This window comes from Felis catus, chromosome D4 (genome assembly GCF_018350175.1).
Source record: "Felis catus isolate Fca126 chromosome D4, F.catus_Fca126_mat1.0, whole genome shotgun sequence".
Classification (NCBI taxonomy): Eukaryota; Metazoa; Chordata; class Mammalia; order Carnivora; family Felidae; genus Felis; species Felis catus.
Window position 1 is genome coordinate 72,564,064 of NC_058380.1, and position 19,801 is coordinate 72,583,864.

Sequence of the window (19,801 nt, forward strand, 5' to 3'; positions counted from 1 at the left end):
ATCATGACCCGAGGTGAAGTCAGCCACCCAACCGACTGAGCCACCCAGGCGCCCCTACAGTTTTTAAAAGTAGTGATGTCTGTTTCTGCATTTCCTGCAAGGAACACACCTCTGTTTTGTGTGCACGTTTGTGTCATTATAAAATTAATATGTTCTTTTAAAGGCCATCCTCCTGATGAAGGGTAGGACTTAAAAGAGAGAAAGGAAAAATAGAAGTGAGTTGAGGGCTTTTAAAATGATATGCAGATATGGAAGGCATATCAGCTATTAGCCATTTCCAAATCTTGAAAGAAACCAAAAATGAAAATTGGTTTTTAAAGTTGGCCTTAAAATCAGAGGAAAGACTTTGTTCAAGGACGTGGAAACAGATGATACAGGAGTGAGTTTTTTACAAAACCTTGGGTGGCTCAGTCAGTTAAGTGTCGGACTTGATTTTGACTCAGGTCATGGTCTCGCAGTTAGTGGGATTGAGCCCTGTGTCAGGCTCTGCGCTGACCACGTGGAGCCTGCTTGGGATTCTGTCTCTCCCTCTCTCTGCCCTTCCCCTGTTCTCTCTCTCAAATACTTAAAAAAAAAATATGGACTCTTTCCAAATATTTGTTTGTCTCTCTCTCTCTCTCTCTCTCTCTCTCTCTCTCTCTCTCTCTAAATTAAAAAAGAGACAGAGGGAGAGAGAGGAAGACAGAATCCCAAGCAGGCTTTGCACTGCCAGCACGGACAAGGGCCTGAAACCCATAAACCGTGAGATCATGACTTGAGCTGAAGTCAGACACTTAATCAGCTGAGCTCCCCAGACTCCCCCAAATATTTGTCTCTTAAGTGCAGTCTCTTAGAGTAACTCACTGATAGATGGTGAAGATGAGTAAACACAATCTGTCCTTGGTACAAGGGTATGATTTGAGAAGTTCTCAAGGCCCCCTTGTTCAAAGATCATTCTTTCCAAAATTGTAGATGCTGGTGGTGAAAATGAATTCTGACTGTATGTATAAAATATTATATATATGTTTTGATGTTTTATTTACTTTTGAGAGTGAGAGTAGAAGTTGGGGAGGGACAGAGAGAGGGGAACAGAAGATCTGAAGCAGTCTGTGCATTGAGAGCTGCAACCCCAGTGTGGGGCTCAAACTCACAATCTCTGAGATCATAACCTGAGCTGATATTGAATGTTCAACCACCTGAGCCACCCAGGTACCCCTAAAACATAATATATGTTAAATAATAGACAATATAGGGGTGACTAGGTAGCTCAGTCAGTTAAGCAGCTGACTTCGGGTCAGGTCATGGTCTCGTGGTTTGTGAGTTCAAGCCCCGTGTCGGGCTCTGTGCTGCCAGCTCGGAGCCTGGAGCCTGCTTCAGATTCTGTGTCTCCTCTCTCTGCCCCTCCCCCGCTTGTGCTCTGTCTCTCAAAACTGAATAAACATTAAAAAAATTTAAATAATAGACAACATAGCCATAAGCGAGGGGTCTATTTACTTGTGCTAAAGTGTATTTTAAATAGGGGCACCTGGGTGGCTCAGTCTGTTAAGTGTCTGACTTCGGCTCAGGTCACAATCTCACAACTCGTGAGTTCGAGCCCCGCGTCGGGCTCTGTGCTGACTGCTCAGAGCCTGGAGTCTGCTTTGGATTCTGTGTCCCTCTCTCGCCATGCCTCTCCCTCTCTCATGCTCTGTCTCTCTGTCTGTCTGTCTCTCTCTCTCTCTCTCTCTCTCTCTCAAGAATAAATAAAACATTAAAAGATAAAAATAAAGTGTATTTTAAATATTATTCAGTAGGTTGAGCTTCCACGTCATCCCTGTCTCTTCGGTTTGAACTGAATTAAATAACTCTTTACAGTTTAACAAAGCCATTTTTTAAAGTTTATTTATTTAGTTTTAATTTTTAAAATCAATTTTTTTTAATGTTTATTTGTTTTTGAGAGAGACAGAACACAAGCGTGGGAGAGGTGGGGGTGGGGGGAGACAGAGAATCTGAGGCGGGCTCTGCACCGAAAGCAGAGAGCCCAACGTGGGGCTCAAACTCACAAACTGTAAGATCGTGACCTGAGCCAAAGTCTGATGCTTAACCAACTGAGCCACCCAGGCACCCCTATTTATTTATTTTGAGAGAGAGAGTACCTGTGAGCAGCAGAGGGGCAGAGAGGGAGAGACTCCCCAGTGGGCTCCATGCTGTTAGCACAGAGCCCAATGTGGGGCTAAATCTCACAAGATCATGACCTGAACCAAAATCAAGACACTTAACTGACTGAGCCCCCCAAGTACCCTTACAAGGCAGTTTTATATACATTATCTATTTAATCTTCACAGCAATCCTGTGAGAGAAGCAGTATTGTTTAGGGATTAAAAGCATGGAGTTTGAGAGAAGAAACCCAGGTTCAGATCCCAGTTCAGCTGCTCACTAGCTGTGTGACTTTAGGCATATCACCCACTTTCTCTGAGCTTCACTTATTTTACCTTATTGGTAAAATTAGGGGAATAATAGCTTCCATGCAGGATTTTTGTAAGAACTAAGTGCAATGATGTGTATAATGTGTGTGTCACAGTGCCTGACATATGATACAATTGTAGTATTCAGTAGTTAATATTTACAGTAGGAAAACAGGCTTAAAGAGCTTAGTCTTTGCCTAGGAGCAGTCAGCTAATAAGTGGCAGAACCTGAACCAGATTGAGGTGTCCTGGGTCCTGGTACAATGTAATTATCACTTTAGGTTTGAAAGGCACAGTGTCATTGTGCGCACAAAAAAATTTTTTAACGTACTCTTTTTTTTTAATGTTTATTTAGTTTTGAGAGAGAGAGAGAGAGAGCAGGGGAAGGGGCAGAGAGAGAGAAAGACACAGAATCTAAAGCAGGCTCCAGGCTCTGAGCTGTCAGCACAGAGCCTGACGTTGGGCTCAAACTCATGAACTGTGAGATCATGACCTGAGCTGAAGTCAGATGCTTAACCGACTGAGCCGCCCAGGCGCCCCACTTGATACGATTTTTAATCTTAAATTTAAAATTTTGTACACAATCGGGGCACCTGGGTGGCTCAGTCAATTAAGCTTCTGACTTCAGCTCGGGTCATGATCTCATGGTTTGTGATTTCAAGCCCCACATCGGGCTGTCTGCTGTCAGCACAGAGCCTGCTTCGGATCCTCTGTCCCCCTCTCTCTCTGTCCCTACCCAACTCACGCTCCCTCTCTCAAAAATAAATAAACATTAAAAAAAACCCTATCAAGTGTTGAGAGCTTAAGATGAATACGTACTGTGATAAGTATTAGGATATAATAAAGACCAATGCCTTCCTGACCTCCAGTTTTCTTAATCTTCTGAGAGGGAGAGACAGAGATGGGAAACAAGTTTCTTAATAAGGAACCCCCTTTTCTCAGGGGACTAGGTAAGAAACGAGTCCTGAGTACTTCGGAGGGATGTAGGACAGAAGGGTTGCATGGATAGATGAGAAGGGGGCAGAGCCTCCTGGGAGGGCAGCTAGGAGCTTAATGTAACTGGTGACTCTGTTTGGATCTTAGTGATGAAATTTGCCATTGGAGAGGAGGATAACTGGGTTATGGGAAAAGTATTTTAGTTTTGTGAAAGTCAAGTAGTTTAACAGTTCTCATGGGAGTCTTTTCCATTGCACAAGAATGATTATTACAATAAAAACAGATATAATGTTCATTAAACAGGTGTTAGGAGTCTTAATATATTTAAGTTGTCTTAGTAACCTGATTATTTTTGGGGTCATTTTTCAGGTCATCCTTTGTTACCAGATTTCTTCTTAGATGAACACCCAGATACAATTATCAAGAAAGTGGAATCACGTGGTAAGATGTAGACCATACTTTATGTAGGAAAATAAAGATACTAACTTACATATTTCTTTCAGAATATAAAATTGGACATTGCTGCCTTCTGCTTTTGATCCATTGTAATTTAAACTAGACAGTAATATGTGGTCTTGTTAATTCAAGAAGGTTGTCTTTTCCTTCCACCAGTAAGAAGTTCTTAATATATGCTTTTCATTTGACTCAAAAAAAAAATCTTAAAAAGAAAACAGACCCTTTTTTAAGATTTTTATTTCTTTTCCTTGGCACTGTGTTTAGGTATTTCATGTTGATGTGTTATTTTATTTTGAGGAAAAATGTGTCACATCAAAGTATACCTAACAGCATTCTCAGAGTTTGTGCTGTGTGACTGCTTTATTGGAGAAATTCACTTCAAAGGAGATTTTGGTTTTACTTTATTTTGCTTTTATAATTCAGAAACAATAGCCTCCCTTAATTGGTCCAGAGTTTACGTTTTAGTTTTTGTGTTCTGGCATTGTGTCACTAGCTTACTGAAAGATTTCAGAAGAAACACTGTTTAACAAATACCCATGAGAAGAATTTCTCTCATGGTTTATTAACAAGAATGGCTGTGCTTCTCCTGGGCTCTTACCTTATTTTATCTCACAGACAGTGTGAATCTCCTAAGTGATCACAGATTCTTTAGATGGCTGCTAGAAAATTTAAGAACAAATTTCCTCTATACCTTTATAGCAAATTTATAGAATCTTATACCGCAGTGCATTTTAGTGCCACCTTTTTTCTGGCTTAATCTTTTCTACCTTTACCTTATCTTTGTCTAAATTTTTGGAGATAGTTTTAAAAATTACTTAATAAAAATGGCAACTTTTCATTTGTAGCGTGGAAAACTTGAAAACACATCTTATCGAAGTCTGAAAAGAGTCTAGGCTTAAGGCCAGGCAAGAGCAAAATCCTGATTTTTGTGCAGCACCCTAACATTGGATCTGAGCTTCTCTAAATTCCAAGTTTAAATAATAAGAACCACTTACGATCATGTATATTCATTTTGTTTTTCAGCACATATTTATTGGGCACTACTGTGCATCAAACACTAAGCCAGGTGCTTTGTATGCATTGTCACAGTTAACACGAGCCTGCAAGACAAGTATTATTATCTTCATTTTACATCTGAGATCATGGCAGGTGGCGGAGCCAGGATTTAAATTTGTATTTCTCTGATTGCTAAGCCCATAACTTTAACCAGTAAATTTAAATTGCTTTTCTAACTCCTGAATACTTAAAGTCCTTTAAATTAGCATATTTTCCCCCCAGTAATCCAACTTATTAATTTATAATGAGTTGCCATCTCATGGACTAGGCATACAGTTGCTATGATCAGCCCATTCTCTCCCTTGGGTCCTAATTACATAGGGAACAGAATCACGATCAGAAGGTTGTTTCATGACCGTGGAATCAGAACAAGGGAGGTTAGATGAGTAAAATGTAAGATAAATGTTTACTGGCATCAAATTTCGATAGGAATGATTTTGCCTATGGGATCAGAATGTGTCACGTGCATTGACTACAATCCATATATCATCTCCACATGAGGGATGCCCTCAGCCTTGAGGTCACAATACTCAAATTCCTTTGGCTGAAGCTTTTCTTCCCCATATGCTGCTGGAGAGAGCGTTTGCTACTGTAGCTCTCTTTTTTTATTCCCTCTTCTTTCTTGTACAGTCTACTGCAATTGTACTCAACATTTGCTGTAGATACCTTAATATATTCATATAGTCCAGTATATCTGGCTTAGAATCTAACATCTTTCAGGTGATTGGTTAATCCCTATCCACATCCTCTCTCTCAGAGGTCAGTGTGTATCCCTTATTTCCCAAGGGGGAGCAGCTCACCTTTCTATTAACGTTTGATTGTACCTTTTCTGGTTTTTTGTGCTATGTATATTTGTTTTATATAGTGTATTTGTAATTATGAAGTATATTGTAGATTATGTTCATAATTTTAAGTGTTTTTTCTCATATTAAAAGCAATACTGTCATTTCTTCATTGATCTCCCTCCTCCCATTACAACACAGGGAACCCATAGTCTTTTTTGTCTGTTCAGTTTATTTTTGTTTTTTTTTTTTCTTTAGTTACACTTTTTATTGCTTCTGTTCCAGTTGCTCTGGATTCTCCTCAGAAACACTTATTCTTAGCCTGCTGTCCTCTTCCTTTCCCCTGTAGTTGTCACCATCTTTTATTATTTCTATCTTACTGTTCTTTCCTTCTGCATTCTGGGATACCTGCTCAAGTTTGTACTGTAATTACCGATAAGACTTTTGATGGGGCACCTGGCTGGCTTGGTTGGTAGAGCATGCGACTCTTCATCTTGGGGTTGGAGTTCAAGCCCCACATTGGGTGTGGAGCCTACTTTAAAAAACAAAGACTTTTGGGGCACTTGAGTGGCTTAGTTCATTAAGTATCCAACTCAATATTGGCTCAGGTGATGATCTCACAGTTGTGAGATGGAGCCCCACGTTGGGCTCTGTGCTGACAGTGCAGAGCCTGCTTGGGATTCTCGCTCTCGCTCTCTGCCCCTCCCCTGCTTGCACGCACACTTGTGCTCTCGCTCTCTCTCAAAATAAACAAACATTAAAAAAAAAAGACTTTTGACACTTTCATCTCTGTTCCCTTTGGCCTGTAATGTTTATTTTAATTTTATTATGTTTCATTTCTCATGTTCCCTCTTTCCTTGTCCATTTTATTCCATTGTCTTTTCATTCCAGCCAGTTATATATGACTTTGTGCCCTCGTTTCATATAGTTTTCATGTGGAGGAATTTTTGTGGATTTCATAGTAAATTATTTTTAGAGGTAGATTTTTTTTCTCTTCAGAATAATTTTCCATTACCCTTGTGGTATGTTGTTTCTCATAGACACCAGGTTATTTTTCCCCACTGCTAATTTATCTTCATATTAGGAAATATCTCTAGAGTTAGTAGAGTCAAATGACAGGGATGTATAGATTGCTTCTGGCTTCATTCCTTGTCCTTCTGGTAGAATTGCGTTCTCAGAGCTATAGTTTCTGTTGTGGTACCTGTTAGGCACATAGCTAGTGCCTGTGTGCAAGGCTGACATGGGAACTTCTTTTACCTCCTACTGTCCCCTTCATGCCCTGCTCCCAAGGTTCTTCCCTCCCCATTTTTATCAGTATTGCTTTGGGGCGTGTACTTCCCAGGGTGCCTCACTACAAGGGCTCCCCCTACTGTCTGCTCCTCTGATATTTGGGAGCTACAAGCTTTGAAATTGGATTTGAAAGATGGAGGCGTTCTTAAAAGGCAGCATTGTAGAACAGAGGTACAGATCCTAGTCTTCTAGTTGAAACAAGCCCAGAGTCTGGTCCAGTGGTTTAAAAATATGAAAACCTGTCTTCTTTGTTTAGGTTAGTAGAGCTATTCTTTCTCTGAGATCTTTCATGAGGCAAAGCACAGGCAGTTCCGTGTTTCTTAGGCTGACTCTGTCTACCTTAGAGTTATTGAACATTTGTTCCTAGATTCTGACAGTGATTGTTTGTGAGTCTAGGTGATGTTTAGTAATTTTTTTACATGTTTATGTAAGTATGGAGTTAGGGTATGATGGGGGCTGCTAGTCATTATCTTTTTTTTTTTTTTTAAGGTTTTATTTTTAAAGTAATCTCCACACCCAGCATGGGACTTGAACTCACAACCTTGATATGAAGAGTCGCATGCTCCACCAACTGAGCCAGCTGGTCACCCCTCTTTTTTTTTTTTTTAATTTAATTTATCTTTTTAATTTACATCCAAATTAGTTAGCACATAACACAACAATGATCAGGAGTAGATTCCTTAATGCCCCTTACCCATTTAGCCCATTCCCCCCTCCCACAACCCCTCCAGTAACCCTCTGTTTGTTCTCCATATTTAAGAGTCTCTTATGTTTTTGTCCCCCTCCCTGTTTTTATATTATTTTTGCTTTGCTTCCCTTAGGTTCATCTGTTTTGTATCTTAAAGTCCACATATGAGTGAAGTCATATGATTTTTATCTTTCTCTGACTAATTTCACTTAGCATAATACCCTCCAGTTCCATCCACGTAGTTGCAAATGGCAAGATTTCATTCTTTTTGATTGACGAGTAATACTCCATCGTATATGTATACCACATCTTCTTTATTCATTCATCCATCGATGGGCATTTGGGCTCTTTCCATACTTTGGCTTTTGTTGATAGTGCTGCTACAAACATGGGGGTGCATGTGTCCCTTCAAAACAGCATACCTGTATCCCTTGTATAAATACCTAATAGTACAATTGCTGGGTCATAAGGTAGTTCTATGTTTAATTTTTTGAGGAACCTCTATAGTGTTTTCCAGAGTGGCTGCACCAGTTTGCATTCCTACCAGCAATGCAAAAGAGATCCTCTCTGTCTGCATCTTTGCCAACATCTATTGTTCCCTGAGTTGTTGATATTAACCATTCTTTTTTTTTTTTTTAACGTTTATTTATTTTTGAGACAGAGAGAGACAGAGCATGAACGGGGGAGGGTCAGAGAGAGAGAGGGAGACACAGAATCTGAAACAGGCTCCAGGCTCTGAGCTGTCAGCCCAGAGCCCGACGCGGGGCTTGAACTCACGAACCGTGAGATCATGACCTGAGCTGAAGTCGGACGCTTAACCAACTGAGCCACCCAGGCACCCCTATATTAGCCATTCTCACAGGGATGAGGTGGTATCTCATTGTGGTTGTGATTTGTATTTCCCTTATGATGAGCAATGTAGAGCATTTTTTCATGTCTTGGTTGGCCATCTGGATATCTTCTTTGGAGAAGTGTCTATTCATGTCTTTCGCTCATGTCTTCACTGGATTATTTGTTGTTTGGGTGTTGAGTTTGAGAAGTTCTTTATAGATTTTGGATATTAACCCTTTATCTGATATGTCATTTGCAAATACCTTCTCCCATTCTGTCGGTTGCCTTTTAGTTTTGCTGATTGTTTCCTTTGCTGTGCAGAAGCTTTTTATTTTGATGAGGTCCCAGTAGTTTGCTTTTGTTTCCCTTGCCTCTGGAGACGTGTTGAGTAAGAAGTTGCTGTGGCCAAGGTCAAAGAGGTTTTTGCCTGCTTTCTCCTCGAGGATTTTGATGGCTTCCTGTCTTACATTTATGTCTTTCATCGTTTTGAGTTTATTTTTGTGTATGGTGTAAGAAAGTGGTCCAGGTTCATGTCACTGTCCAGTTTTCCCATCACCACTTGCTAAAGAGACTGTCTTTATTCCATTGGATATTCTTCCCTGCTTTGTCAAAGATTAGTTGGCCATAGGTTTGTTGGTCCATTTCTGGGTTCTCTATTCTGTACCATTGATCTGAGTATCTGTTTTTGTACCGCCCTCTTTTTTTTTAAGTAACCAAAATGTTGTTTCTCATTAAAGCTTACATATTTGTAGTCTACTGATTGTACCTTTCAAATATATTACTGATTTGTTTTTTGTCTCCTGAAGTTTTATTCTCTTGTGCAAAGTCATCATGCCATGTCTAAATAGTCCAGATGATCAAATTATGCAATTTATCACTTGGCAAATGTCTTTGGGGGCTACACTAAAGTTTTTGCTACAGTCTGCCACCACAGGCTTCTGGGGGACTTGTCATATCTTCTTTCTTTTAAATTTTTTTTTTTTTACATTTATTTATTTTTGAGAAACAGTGAGACAAAGCGTGAGCGGGAAGGGGCAGAGAGAGAGAAGGAGACACAGAATCTGAAGCAGGCTCCAGGCTCTGAGCTGTCAGCACAGAGCCCGACACGGGGCTCGAACCCATGAACTGTGAGATCATGACCTGAGCTGAAGTCGTATGCTTAACCGACTGAGCCACCCAGGCGTCCCTATCTTCTTTCTTGACCTAGGTGATGATGACACAGTATATCCACTTATTGATAAGTTTTAAAAAATTATTGAAGTATAGTTGACACAGAATATTACATTTGTTTCATAGTGATTCCACAGGTCTATATCTTATGCTGTGCATATCACAAGTGTAGCTACCATCTGTCACCATACAACATTACTACAATACCACTGACTGTATTTCCTGTGTCATACCTTTTATCCCCATGACTTACTCATTCCATAACTGAAAGCCTATGCCTCTTCCTCCCCTTCACCCCTTTTTACACATCCCCCAACCCCTCTGGTAACTTTTTGAGCTATATACTTACGATCATTATTCATGCATGTTATCCATGAATAAAAAGCAAGGGCAAGGCAGTCGGAGTTGTTTGCCACGGGTGTAGGCAATAAAGAGGTGCACTCTCTAATGAATTTAAAACTAGTAAGAAACTAAAAGTTTATTTAAAAGTGTGTATCTTTGCTCCATTGGATCTTGAGGATTTCATCTTTAATATCTGTTTGGATTTCAACTTGTAAGAAGAGAAGGATTTTCTTGTTTATTTGTTTGGGTGTTTTTGTCTCTGGAATCATTATAGTGGAGGGTAATCTATATCCAGCAAATTTGGGATACTTTTATATTGCTTCTGTTGTACTATGGAGTATTTTTGTGCTGCCAATTATATTTCATTTAATAACCTTTGGTGAGTTATATGGCTCGGTGTAATTTGAGTCGGGAAGTAGATGGAGAGTTCATTTTTAGCCTAGAGCACAGATTGGCCTTGGAATTAATTTAATTAATGAATTGTTTTCACCTGTTTCTGGGGGCAACTGCTAAACTGCCCACAAGTGATTCCAGGAGGAAAAATAAAGGAATAGAGGTTGGTTTTGGAGGACAGCTTCATGCTATGGCAATTGAACAGTCCTATGGACTGCACATCTACTGGCTCGTTATACGCTGAATGGTTACGGCCAATGGGTTTCATGGATACAAGTTTAAAAACACTATAACCTCCATTCCCCTGGCCTTATATTTCTAGGCAGGGGGGGCTTTCATGAGGCTTGTAGTCTGATCTCCATCTTTATCCAATGGTGGGGGGACCAGTCTGATGAAACTGGAAGAGGAACTAATTTTGTGTGGTTTAGACTCTTGTGAAGGTTCTTTCTGTCTGAGCAGGTTGTCCCGGGTTTTCACATGACCTGTACTTTTAGAGGCATTTCTAAGCCCTGATGGGAGGAGGCAAGTTCAATCCAGGGGTGAAGGAACTAAGTCAAATTTAGAAGCAAAGTTACTAGGAAGTTCACTTGGCTGTTAATTCAAGCTACAATCTCCAGTTCAGCTCTACTGTTTACATGGTTGATGTTCTGATCTCCATGGTACTTACTCTAGTGTCTTTTCTCATTTGGTTTTAGAACTCGGAGCGGATGATAAAGGAGTGATTATTACTCCTAAAACTCCCAAAAGTTTGTTTAGGTCCCTTAAAAAAAACCCAAAAAAACAAAAAACACTATTGTTTAGTAATGGTTTGGTTTTTTTCAACGTAATCTGAGAGTCAGCCTTTTACCTGGAGAGTATAAACCAACTGATGTGTAACTGATGTATTTGGATATTATTTCATCAGGTTGACTTAACACTTTGTCACCAAATATATTTAAAGTCATTTTGGTCAAACAGATCTAATTGGTGGCAAGTCTCTTTTGCTAATTAATTAATTCTGTGTGGGGCCTTACACTGCCTAGGCTTTAAAGATATTTATATCAATAATGTTTTATAGGTGCTGTTCCGGAACTCAAAGAAGAGAAGCCACAGCCACCACCAAAACCACGTTCTGGAGCTGTGGAAGAAACATTTAGAATTGTTAAGGACTCTCTCACTGATGACGTCGTTCAAGCCACTCAAGCAATCTATCAGTTTGAACTCTCAGGTAAAAATCATATCTAGTAATTTGGCACTTTTGTGAAACAAAGTAGGGTATGTCCCTTGGCAGAAAATCAGCCTCCAGTAGTAATCACCTTGATAGTTGGCTGTATCCAGAACCCTTAACCCTAGAATGTATACATTCAAGAATAGCAGGGTGCCTGGGTGGCTCAGTTGGTTAAGCGTCTGACTTTGGCAAACCGTGAGTTCGAGCTCCGAGTCAGTCTCTGTGCTGCCACCTCAGAGCCTGGAGCCTGCTTCAGATTCTGTGTCTCCCTCTCTCTCTGCCCCTCCCCAACTGTACTCTTTCTCTCTCTCTCTCAAAAATAAACATAAAATTTCGTTACCTATACTGTCAGTGTTAAATACATTTTTGGCATATGTAATTGAGAGAAAATCCTGTTTAGGAGGGCATGTGGATTATGACAGGCAGTATAATACAGTAATTTATCATTAGCTGTAGCACCTTACCATTTTTATCTTTGGAATTATTTAGGTCAGTCTACATGTAGTCAGTTTTTTCAAACTTCTCAGTAGTTTTCTTCTCAACATAGTATTAACACATTAATGATAGTTTTGAGAACTAGCTACTTTAGTCCCATTGAATGCAAACTTTGACATTATCAGTTCTTTTATCCTTTGCCTCCCCTGTTTCATCTCTTCTTCCTTTTTACCCTTTAGAACCCATGGTCCATTGCTTTAATCACTCTCTTGCCTGTATCCTAAATTTCTTGAACTTTTTGTGCTTATGTCACCATCTGTCAAAAGCCTAATCTTGGATGAATCACGTTATGTGACTGCCCCACAGTTGCACCCAGGCTGCCAAGTCCTCCTGGAGAAATGGAAAAAACCCATCACACCACCCAGTGGATCTGTACCAGTAGAAATTCATCACTGGGGCACCTGGGTGGCTCAGTCAGTTAAGCATCTGACTCTTGATTTCAGCTCAGGTCATGATGTTACGGATCATGAGATCAAGCCCCCTCATCAGGCTCTGCACTGTCAGAGCTTGGATTCTCTCTTTCCCTGTCTCTGTGCCCCTCCCCTACACATGTGGGCTCTCTGTCTCTCCCTCAAAATTAATAAACATATAAAAAAAAAGTTCTTTAAAAAAAAAGTAAAGAAATTCATCATTGCCCTTCTTCAGCTGGGGTCTAAGCAGTGCCTGAGAATTCTCTTTCTGTAGTCAAGCTTACTGCCTCCTTTTTCACAGTAATTATTTTATTTTATTTTTATTTTTTTTTAACTTTTTTTAATATAATTTATTGTCAAGTTGGCTAACATACAGTGTATACAGTGTGCTGTTGGTGTTGGGGGTAGATTCCCGTGATTCATCACTAACATACAACACCCAGTGCTCATCCCAACAAGTGCCCTCCTTGGTGCCCATCACCCATTTTCCTCTCTCCCCTGCTCTGCTGCCATCAACCTTCAGTTCTCTTTATTTAAGAGTTTCTTATGGTTTGCTTCTCTCCCTCTCTGTTTGTAACTTTTTTTCCCTTCCGTTCCCCCATGGTCTTCTCTTAAAGTTTCTCAAGTTCCACATAGGAGTGAAAACATGATATCTGTCTTTCTTTGGCTGACTTACTTCATTTAGCATAATACTCTCCAGTTCCATCCACGTTGCTGCAAATGGCATCACTTCATTCTTTCTCATTGCCAAGTAATATTCCATTGTATGTGTAAACCACATCTTCTTTATCCATTGATAGATCCATCCAGTTGATAGATATTTAGGCTCTTTCCATAATTTAGGCTATTGTTGAAAGCACTACAGTAATTATTTTTAACCTTCTCAGTGTTCCACAAATCTCCCAGCTCTCCCTTCACCACATCCCTGCCAGTGTCAGCAGATAATCCCACCTCCTCTTTCACAGAGATAATAGAAACTTGCAGACAAATTGCTTCAGCTTCCTGCCATCTGATATCAAATCAGCCATTATGAGCATCATTCTTTCTTCCTTCCCAGTAGAACAGAGTTCATCTCTAGATTCATGCATCTCAAGCTTTTATGTTCATATTGATCACCTGGGATCATGTTAACATGCAGAATTTGATTTAGCCTGTCTCCAGCAGAGTCTGAATTCTGCATTTCTTTTCTTCTTTTTTTTAATGTTTATTTATGAGAGAGAGAGAGAGAGAGAGAGAGAGAGAGAGAGAGAGTGCACAAGTGGGGGAAAGGGAGAGAGAGAGGGAAACACAGAATCTGAAGCAGGCTCTGAGCTGTCAGCACAGAGCCTGACACGGGGCTCAAACCCATGGACCGCGAGATCATGACCTGAGCCGAAGTCAGATGCTTAACCACTGAGCCACGTAGGCACCCCCACAGATCACACTTTGAGTAGCAAAGCTGTAGATCCCATGTCCTGTGGCCTCCTTAGGGACATTGTGCTGTAATTATGCCCTCCCTCTGACCTGCTCATCCTACAGCCTACTCTCTGGTGGTATTTTAACATTCTCAAAGTCCATACCATCTTCAAATCAAAACACAACCCGCAGCCCCACTTCTGCCTCCACCATTCTTCTCCCTTTTAAGAGCCAAACTTATTTCCATGTGCACTTCACTCTGCTCTGGTATATTTCTCCATTCCATTGAATTTGCTGTCACCAAAGTCCTCAGTGACTTCTATATCGTCAGTGGGCCTTTGTCATTCTTACCTTGTTACCACTCTACAGCATCTGAAACTGTTAACCCCTCTTTCCTTCTGGAAATACTCCCTTCCTTGACTTCGCTGATAGCCCCTCTCCTCACTTCCTTCCTCTGTCTGTAATCATCGTTGTCAGTTACAGACTTGCCCTAGAAAACCTCAGTCACTCAAATGGCCTCAATGACCATAGGAAATGATTACTCAGGGGAGCCTGGGTGGCTCAGTCAGTTGGGCGTCTGACTTCGGCTCAGGTCATGATCTCACAGCTTGTGAGTTCGAGCCCCACATCGGGCTCAGTGCTGGCAGCTTGGAGCCTGGAGCCTGCTTCGGACTCTGTGTCTCCTTCTCTCTCTCTGCCCCTCCCCCATACTCACTCTCTCTCTCTCTCTGTCTCTCTCTGTCTCTGTCTCTCAAAAAATAAACATTAAAAAAAAAGAGGAAATAATTATTTATGTATCTATATTTCTAGGCTAGTCAGACTTCGTTTGACATTTTCCCTTGGCTGTCACAAAAAATGCCTCAACAATCTGAAAATGCCTAAAACAGCACACCATTCCCAACACCTGCCTCAGACACTACCTGTTCAGTCTGTTTTTCTTCAGTAGTCGTCTCAGTAAAAAATACACCAGTTTCACCCAGTATCCTGAGCCAAAAATTAGCAAATCATTTTTATGCACTCTCCATACCTTTCCTCATCCTATTCATTTACCCAGTCTTGTGTTTCTTATTTGAAATTCTCAAATAAGCCTACTTTCCCATATTCCCTTTGTCACAGTTCTGGTCCAGGCATACATCCTCAAGTTCCCAAACTACCCCAACACCATCCTAACTTGCCTTTTGCATCCTCTTCATCCCTCTCCGGTATATTCTCTGCACTGCTTTTAGGGTGATTTATTGAAAATACCAGCCTTATGTCATTCTCCTTCCGTAGCCTATCCCTTTAGGATGAAGTCAGTGAATCTTTTACATGGCTCACTGCCCCCCCTGCATCTGGACCACTTCATGAGCTCATCTGATGCCACTCTTCATTCTCTTTCTGCCTTCAGTCCCAGTATACGTTTTTCAGTTCCTCATCTAGCTAATTCTTACCTGACTCTTACTCATTTTAAAGTGTTTACTTATTTACTTTGAGAGAGAGAAAGCATAACCAGGTGGAGGGGTGGAGAGAGAGGGAGAGAGAGAATCCCAAGCAGGCTCCACACTCAGCATGGAGCCTGACACAGGGCTCCATCTCATGAACTGTGAGATCATGACCTGAGCTGGATACTTAACTGACGGAGCCACCTAGGCACCCACTTACCTGACTTTTAAATATCACCTTCCGCTGGTCTTGCCTGACTCCACATTAACCTTCCACTTCTTGTGTAAGAACCATGTTACTGCGGAGTATTCAGAGCCTAGCCTAGTGCCTGGCATGTGAGTACTTAATGGATATTTGCTGAATTTGATAGAGGCCTGAGGGTTTTAACCTGGAAAAGAGCATTTATTTTAACTGTAGCAGTTATTAAGTTTAAGAAGAACAGGGCTACTTTGGCATTTATTTCTACATCTTTATATTTTGTGTAGGTGAAGATGGTGGAACGTGGTTTCTTGATCTTAAAAGCAAAGGTGGAAACGTTGGATATGGAGAGCCCTCTCATCAGGCAGATGTGGTGATGAGTATGTCTACTGATGATTTTGTAAAAATGTTTTCAGGTGAGTTTTCAATTTTATGAATTTACTGAGTGTTTAAGGAGACTTTAGTTCCAACTTGATTCCTTTCCAAATAATCAAGACTTGTTTTTGTAGCTGCAGACCCTTAGCGACTATTGATGTTGAAGAGCACATAGTCTGCAGAAGGTGATTCTTACTGTTTGGTACCTACTCTTACGACTAACCTCTCCTGCCCCTTCTACTTCAGCCAACAAGTGGGAAGTAGAAGTCAGAATTTCCTTTTTTTCATGGCTGAGAAGCCCAAAGATAATATTAGGAACAGAGACGTAATTCAAGGGGACTTGTAGGTGGGCTTTATTTGTACTAGTTGAACTAAGAAACCCTTTCTGAGAACACCTGGGACACCAAAGGTGCTGCACTCAGCTGCAGCCCATTTGTTGAGAGTAAGGTCATATTTCAATCTTGCCGTGACTGTAATAGGAAACAGTGGCCCTCTCCCATGGCCCCATGAGCCTGCTTTCTGTGGCATCCCTAACCAGGAGAATCTTCTTCGTAGTTTTCTACTCTGCTCGTGTACCTCTTAACTGTGCCAGAAAACTTTAAGGGTATTTTTTCAATTTTCTACTCTTAGAACACTACTCCAAACAGTAATTATCACATGTATTTTTTAGAAACAACACTTTAAACCGTTACAACATTCTAATCAAAAAGATTCACTTAATGATCTATAAGTGTTATTCATTCTTTGCTCTGTTTTAATCTTCATAAATTGAAGATCACAGTGCATACTCCGTGCCTTCTAGGTCTTGCTTTCCATCTCCAATCCAGGGTGCTGATGGCCTACATACTTTATGAGCCAATCTGTGTGTGTTACTAATGGTTGAGGTCCCTTCAACTTTTCCTTTTTTTTTTTTTTTTTACAGTAGTAGTAAATATCCATGGTACAAAAATCAGAAAATACACTTACACTTAAGAAAAAGCAAAATAAAAATACTTCTTTATCACACTACTAAGAAATGACCATCAGTTGATTTTGATTTAGAGTCATATATATTTCTGTGAGTGAGTATATAAATACTCACACATGGGTCCCCTGGGTGGCTCAGTTCGTTAAGCATCCAACTTCAGCTCAGGTCATGATGTCTCGGTTCGTGGGTTCAAGCCCTGCATCTGGCTCTGTGCTGACAGGTCAGAGCCTGGAGCATGCGTCACATTCTGTGTCTCTCTCTGCCTTCCCCCCACTTTGCACTCGCTGTCTCTCACTCTCTCAAAAATAAATAAATATTTTTAAAAAATCGTGTTTTTCGGGGTGCCTGGGTGGCTCAGTCAGTTGAGCATCTGACTGGCTCAGGTCATGATCTCCCAGCTCGTGAGTTAGAGCCCCTTGTTGGGTTCTGTGCTGACAGCTCGGAGCCTGGAGCCTGCTTCGGATTCTGTGTCTCCCTCTCTCTCTGCCCCTAACCCATTTGCGTTCTGTCTGTCTCAAAAATAAATAAACATTTAAAGAAAAATTGTGTTTTTCAAAAATAAAAAATACACATATGTGCTTATAAAAACAGGATTATAGCATTACTACTGTTTGGTAATCTTTTTCACTAATATACCATCTTTCAGTGTTAATGAATAGTTATGTCTTTAGTCATTTTATTTATTTTTATTTTTTTAAATATTTGTTTATTTTTGAGAGAGAGTGCGAGTGGGGGAGGGGCAGAGAGAGAGGGAGATACAGAATCTGAATTAGACTCCAGGCTTTGAGATGTCAGCACAGAACCTGCCATGGAGCTCGAACCGACAAACCGTGAGATCATGACCTGAGCCGAAGTCAGACGCTTAACCGACTGAGTCACCCAGGCACCCCTCTCTTTAGTCATTTTCAATAGTGTTTTTAGCGTTTTAGTATTCCAACAGCTATTTCCTTATAAAACTTAAAGTGCTTTGTACATACTAGATGATCAGTAAATGTTGGCAAATTTGCACCTTATAAATAAGTAATATTTTGAACTTAAAGATGATTTAAAAATTTACTATCGGGGCGCCTGGGTGGCTCAGTCAGTTGGGCGTCCGACTTCGGCTCAGGTCATGATCTCACGGTCCGTGAGTTCGAGCCCCGCATCGGGCTCTGGGTTGACAGCTCAGAGCCTGGAGCCTGTTTCGGATTCTGTGTCTCCCTCTTTCTCTGACCCTCCCCTGCTCATGCTCTGTCTCTCTCTGTCTCAAAAATAAATAAATGTTAAAATTAAAAAAATTTACTGTCAATTTCTAAATTTAAATAACAATAATTATATGCATTATATGCATTGTATGGTTACTATGAGATGAACAATACTCCGAAAAATGCTTTGAGATAAAATATTTTCTCCATTTTATAAAAATGGAGACTGAGGCATTGATGAATTAAATCATAAACCCAAAGTCACATAGTGAGGAAATGTTGAAGCCGAAATTTGAATCCAGGCTAACTCTTTACTCATGCTTTTTTAATCATCATGTTACTCTGCCTTCCAAAGGTGAAAGAGTCAGGCGGCGACTTTAATTTACATTTTATTTATGTATCATAAACCTGTAATAATGGGCTTCCCATTTATCTTTCTGTGAATGTGTCTTTGGATTGACTAGGAAAGATCAGTCAGATAAATACGTTAAAAAAAAAAGTATTCTTACAAGGTTTCTTTTATAGCAACAGTGAGTTTGCTTCTGCTTCTTAGGTTCTTTCATTCCTACTCTATCCCATCTGCTTTCCTTTGGGCACAATTTAGACCTTATATCTTTGGTTTTTTAAGTTTATTTATTTATTTATTTATTTTGAGGTGGGGGGAACAACAGGGGAGGGGCAGAGAGAGACAGACAGAGGATCCGAAGTGGGCTCTGTGTTGACAGCAGAGAGCTGGAGGAGGGGCTTGAACTTGTGAACTGTGAGATCATGACCTGAGCTGAAGTTGGATGCTTAACCCACTGAGCCACCCAGGTGCCCCAGCCCTTATATCTTAATATGGTTTCTCTTTTAAGAAACCATAACCATTCCTGACCTAATTTATATAGCAGATACATTATAAATATAAAAACTTTAAGCAACTAGTGATTTTTAAGCAACTAATCAAAATCTCTCCTTTTGGCCAGTAGAGGCCACTGTATGGTAAAACATTATAATAGAAAGGAAATAAATTGTACAAGATTACCTGGTTAATATATGGGAAGAGAGATTCTATATAGGATATTGTGCTTACTAGCAATTTTTTAAAAGTTATTTTTATAAACAGTATTATTGAAATATAATTTATATATCATTAAATCCACCCAGTATGAGTGTAGTACGTAGTTTTTAGTAGATTCATAGAGCTGTACAACCATCACTAACAATCCAGTTTGAGAACATTTTCATCACCCCAGAAAATTCTCTCATGTCTCTTTGTAGTCAGTCCCCATTTTTACTCCCAGCTAGCCAACTACTGATTTGCTTTCTGTCTCTACAGATTTGCTGTTTCTAGATATTAAATGAAATCAAATAGTATATATAGCCTTTTGTATCTGGCTTATTTCACTTACCATGAGGCTTTTGAGATTCATCCATTCATGTCATAGTATTTATCAATAGTTCAGTTCCTTTTTATTGCTGAATAACATTCTGCTGTATGGCTGTACTACATATTATTTGTCTGCTCACCAGCTGGTTTTGGGTTACTTCAAGTTTTTGCCTTTTGTGAATAATGCTGCTCCAAATATTGTCATACATGTATTTGGGTGGATATATATTTTCATTTCTCTTAGATAGATTCCTAAGAGTGGAACTGTAAAGTTTCTGTATATAAAACTTTTTCAAAAACTACCAGACTGTTTGCTAAAGTAGCTGCACTGATTTTACATTCTCATTAGCAATGTGTGAAGGCTCCAGTTTCTCCAAATCCTCACCAATACTTATTAGTGGCTTTTTTTTCT

General features: G+C 40.1%; 1 protein-coding gene across 1 annotated transcript in view; it reads left to right on the forward strand.

The window, feature by feature from the left end:
* The window catches only part of HSDL2 (hydroxysteroid dehydrogenase like 2), a 69,021-nt gene that overhangs the window by 38,896 nt on the left and 10,324 nt on the right, over window positions 1–19,801 (forward strand). Inside the window, exons 8-10 of the mRNA XM_003995758.6 lie at window positions 3,729–3,800; window positions 11,425–11,574; window positions 15,782–15,910. Of these exons, the coding sequence (XP_003995807.1) occupies window positions 3,729–3,800; window positions 11,425–11,574; window positions 15,782–15,910 (351 nt within the window). The remainder of the gene's footprint in view (window positions 1–3,728; window positions 3,801–11,424; window positions 11,575–15,781; window positions 15,911–19,801) is intronic.